Below are 5,000 nucleotides of genomic sequence, written 5' to 3' on the forward strand. Positions count from 1 at the left end.
ACTGTAAGATCTGTTTCAGAGGTATTTGTGGTAAATTAGGTATGATAAGTGCGGTTTTAGTGGTGGTATTTCGAGATGCATGGAGGTATGGGCACTGTAGTGTGGATGACAAGGTTTTCCGGATTTATTTCGCTTTTTACGTTTACTAGCGTGTGAATTTGTAGTATATGAGTGTTTATTGGTTATTGTATTATATTATAAATGGTGCATATGATGTGAATTTGTACATTCACAGTGATAAGTGTAGTGTAGGAGTGACTTGGTTTTGTGGATTTTATTTTGATCTTTTTAGGAATGTTAAGTGATTTTGTTATGAATATGGGTTTATTGATTGTCATAAATAGTGCAGTAGCAAAGACTTGTTTTAGTAAAGGTATGGTAGACTTATCTCCCAAAGAGTGTGAATTTGAATTCACTAATATGTTGACCCTGGAAATTCTGAAAGAAATTCTGCTTGTCATTATGATTAGTATGGGATTAATGGTGATTAAGTTTTTCTTTGGGGGATGTAAATATTAATATTACAGTCATCTAGAGAAATATAGTATTTGCAAGAAATGTTAATTATACTTATGGAGGAAGGAAAAAAAATAAAAAGGTATTAGTTTTGTAATAGCAGATAATGTTATTCTGGCAGTGACATGTTTTGCAAGAATATTTCAAACAATTTCTTGAGTAGTATATATTCATGCTTGTTCACAACTGTCATGGTATCTTGCCTACTGAAACCTCAACCTTTTAACAGCTGTTGAAAGGAGTATACAGTACTTGAGCTCTGAACTTCAGTCCTTTGAGGGAAAAGAAGAAAATTGTGTGTGTTTTAGAGTTGTGTGATTAACATTTGGGATAAAATATTGATTTGTATTTGTAAGATTAATTTTTGAGTGATAAGAGATGGTGATGAGTATTGAATGTGCTTATATTTTATTTTTTTGTTCTTATTATCTGTAGTAGTTAATTGCTTGTTCTTTGTTGGTTATTCTTAGCATATTTGCTTATCTTGGTCATCGGTTAAGGTTGTATAGGATCTATTTTTGAAATTCTGACCTCATAACCCAACAGTGACATCTAACCAGTAAGACAGATAAAACATGGGTGATAGCCGGCCATCTTCTATGCAAGATGCTTGTGTTCTCGGCTTATGCTACAATTGGGTTGCCTGTCAAGACAATTTTATTCAAAATATACATATGTCAAAAAGCAAGGTATAAGTTGCCAACGCACAGAGATAGGGGGAAATGGACACCGCTTATAGAGCATAAGGAATATAGTCATAAACAGCTATAGTTGCAGTGTCCTCATATTTACCATGAAATGATGAAAATTTGCAGTATTATCTGCTTTTGGGACTTAGTTTCTGGAGGATGTGTTGCTTTTGGTAACAAATACCAAAAGCACAATACATTATGATCAATTTGCTGATTTTTGATAAACAAGTAAAGAACATTGGTCAGAATATGATCACTTGAAAATACAGTTAAATAATCTTTATTGCCATATAAAGGAAAAAAATACTATTTTTGTATTAAATGATCTGCTAAAGTGAAGGCTATAGGAGTAGTTTGATGTTAGAATGAGTAACTGTAAAGGATGGTCTCATGCACAGACTCAATAAATAGCTACCATTTATCTTTTGGCAAGACTGTGCTTGTAGAGTTCCTTGGCAGTTTGTTGTCAAATGAGGACCAGTCCAAGCTTTATCTTGCTAGAGTGTATTTATACGATGAAGGTTTATTGGTCTATGCTGAAGGATGATGTCCCAATGCTATGGCATCACTTCATGTGAACATTTGGACAAATACTGAGTTTAAAATCTTTAAGAATAAAGGTTTCTAAATGTGTATACAAAACAGAAAGAGGGGTGCAGATAATAACAGAGATTTGATTTGAGATGTTGCATTTAATAATTGTGAATGATGATTAATTACCTCTTATTTTCATTAAAAAAAAAAAAAAATATCTTACTACTTTGTGCGGACAGGTACTGAGTCTGTGGCGTGTGTGTTAGTTAAATTTTGTCATAATGAATTTCATTATAAAAAAGGAAGATTTCTATGCTTTTAAAAATTCATAGAGTGGTGGTCTTTCTGAATTATATATAATCAAATGTAAAAAAGTGATTTGCATGTGAGGAGTATTTTTGTCAAAAGTTTAGAAAGCTTGTTTTACCCATTTGACTCGGGTGCTCACATGATCATGGAAATCCTACTACTTCTTTTTCCTTCCAAAAAATATTTATTGTATAATTTTCACTTTTTATTCAAAATATAGCAACATAGTTAATTCAAAATGATTTCCAGTTGAAACATATACATATGTAATGGTCAATTTACTGATTACCATAACTAGTTTAGACATTTTTCCTGTATCTTACATTCATCCTGAACAGCTACTTCCTTATCTCTGTTCAATTTGAACAGATTGACTTCCTGATCCCAGTTTATTTGAACCTATTATTTTCAGTTGATTTTTCATTAAGCTGATGCAGTACTCTTATTATCATATTGTGCTTCAGATGATGATTGTCTGCTGTTATCTATGCGGATACTGGGTTAGATAAGGGTATGTAAGTTTTTTTTAAAGATAGAACAACACTGTCAATTATGAAGAAAACGTTGCACAAAATAAAGTCATAATCACCTATGAAAGTTTGCAGGTTTCCACATGAAGCTGTCCTGTCCTTTAGCCTCCATTCTTGGTACTCTGGCACTAGTCAGCAGACCTCCTCCATGTGTATTTTGGCAAGATAAAGCTGATAAATCTCTATGGTGATATATTGTCTAACAAGGAATCAGTGCAATCTGTCCATTATGGAAGAGGACTACAACAATTTATAATACTGCACTATTCCAGTTAAAGAGCATGTTAGAAAATTCTGAAGGGAACTTTACCGTTGATTAGTAGATTTTGTTTGAGACAAAATTTTCTCACAGCAACAATATGACGTATTGTGTCGCATGGGAGTGTTGTGCTAACAACCAATACAGTTTGTTTTTGTGGTGATAGTTTATCAGATATTATTTAGATAAGATAAGATATCCCACTTTTTGAGTATGAGTTCAATGTAAATGCCTATTTTGTCCTGAATTTTCAAGTAGACTTGAATTTAATTTGTGGGTAGAGTAAGGCAGCATGCAATATGGATGATAGAAGACATTCGTAAGTAGACAAAGCTTTCCTTCTCAGTTTGTGTATGGAAAAGGTGTTTTTTGAAATCTACTTAAGAAGATAAGATTGGATTATTATAAGATTGCGAATTTATTGTGGCCGTATTTCTGATGCTCATAGATTTTGGTCTATATGGTTGTGTATATTACTGAGATAGGAAATGATAGATGAGGAATGTTTATGTAGAAATTATGATGCAGATACAAAAGTTGGTTGAGGAAAGGCATGGGATGTGCAGCTTTTTTTTTTTTTTTTTTTTTTTTTTCTTGAATGAGAAGGATAGTGTTTTGTATTGTCCTTTTTGTCTTTGGCTGGACTATAAATATCTGACCACCATTGCCAAGTAACAAGGGTAATGTGTAATGAAGAAAAAAGGTTCGAGTGTTGGTTTGTAGGCGTTTTTTATTGGATTTCCTTTTTTCTCTTAACCATTTGAGTTGGGGTACATGGGGGTATTGTCCACTGTGTGTACGCATCCTAGTGTGATTGCGTCTGTGTGTGTGAATGTGAGTGTATTAGTGTGTGTGAATGTGAGTGTATTAGTGTGTGTGAATGTGAGTGTATTAGTGTGTGTGAATGTGAGTGTATTAGTGTGTGTGAATGTGAGTGTATTAGTGTGTGCGTGAATGTGAGTGTATTATTGTGTGCACGAATGTGAGTGTATTATTGTGTGCGCGAATGTGAGTGTATTAGTGTGTGCGTGAATGTGAGTGTATTAGTGTGTGCGTGAATGTAAGTGTATTAGTGTGTGCGTGAATGTGAGTGTATTAGTGTGTGCGTGAATGTGAGTGTATTATTATGTGCGTGAATGTGAGTGTATTAGTGTGTGCGTGAATGTGAGTGTATTAGTGTGTGTGTGTATTAGTGTGTGCGTGAATTTGAGTGTATTAGTGTGTGTGTGTGAATGTGAGTGTATTAGTGTGTGTGTGAATGTGAGTGTATTAGTGTGTGTGGGAATGTGAGTTTATTAGTGTGTGCGTGAATGTGAGTTTATTAGTGTGTGCGTGAATGTGAGTGTATTAGTGTGTGCGTGAATGTGAGTGTATTAGTGTGTGTGTGAATGTGAGTGTATTAGTGTGTGCGTGAATGTGAGTGTATTAGTGTGTGCGTGAATGTGAGTGTATTAGTGTGTGCGTGAATGTGAGTGTATTAGTGTGTGCGTGAATGTGAGTGTATTAGTGTGTGCGTGAATGTGAGTGTATAAGTGTGTGCGTGAATGTGAGTTTATTAGTTTTTGAGTGAATGTGAGTGTATTAGTGTGTGCGTGAATGTGAGTGTATTAGTGTGTCTGTGAATGTGAGTGTGTGCGTGTGTTAGAGTGCGTGCATGAACGTGTGTACATTTGCGTGCATGGCTGCATGCGTGGCTGCGTGCTTGCCTGCGTGCCTGCATGCTTGCCCTACGTGCTTGCCTGCGTACCCGCGTGTGTGTGTGTGTGTGGATGCACGTGCACGCGCACATAGGTTACACATATAAGATAGGTAAGACTAGTAATGATAGACGAAAATCACATCATACATGGCATATGTCATACCAACTCTTCATAGTTTTCATTAAACACATTTTCTGTGTAGTTTTTTATTATTATTATTTTTTTTTTAATTAACATTAACAAAACCATATAGAATGTAAATTTTTATTTGATTATTATTTTTTTCTTTCTCTTTAATATTGGTATATATGATTATTTCCATGATGAGTTTTCATGGAGCTGTCAAGTCATATAATGTTGCAGCAGCAGTATACGATGTGTTTTGATGAATAGACGTTCTTAGCATGGTTTATGTACAGAATTTTATATGATATCTCAATGTTTTTGATTTCTTTTCCCT

General features: G+C 34.4%; 1 protein-coding gene across 30 annotated transcripts in view; it reads left to right on the forward strand.

The window, feature by feature from the left end:
- Positions 1-5,000, forward strand: part of Csp (Cysteine string protein) — a 51,132-nt gene that overhangs the window by 577 nt on the left and 45,555 nt on the right. For 6 of the 30 annotated variants that reach the window (XR_011399434.1, XM_070136373.1, XM_070136372.1 and 3 more), the window contains exon 1: positions 3,141-3,159. The exons of 6 other annotated variants lie outside the window; for them this stretch is intronic. Coding sequence is in view for 4 of the 24 variants with exons in the window: in XM_070136358.1 (XP_069992459.1) it covers positions 3,140-3,159 (20 nt within the window). In the remaining 20 variants the exon portion in view is untranslated. Of the gene's footprint in view, positions 1-3,007; positions 3,160-5,000 lie in introns of those variants that run through there. 18 more of the 30 variants (XR_011399436.1, XM_070136376.1, XM_027370176.2 and 15 more) reach the window with 14 other exon arrangements.

Source organism: Penaeus vannamei, chromosome 22 (genome assembly GCF_042767895.1).
Source record: "Penaeus vannamei isolate JL-2024 chromosome 22, ASM4276789v1, whole genome shotgun sequence".
NCBI lineage: Eukaryota > Metazoa > Arthropoda > Malacostraca > Decapoda > Penaeidae > Penaeus > Penaeus vannamei.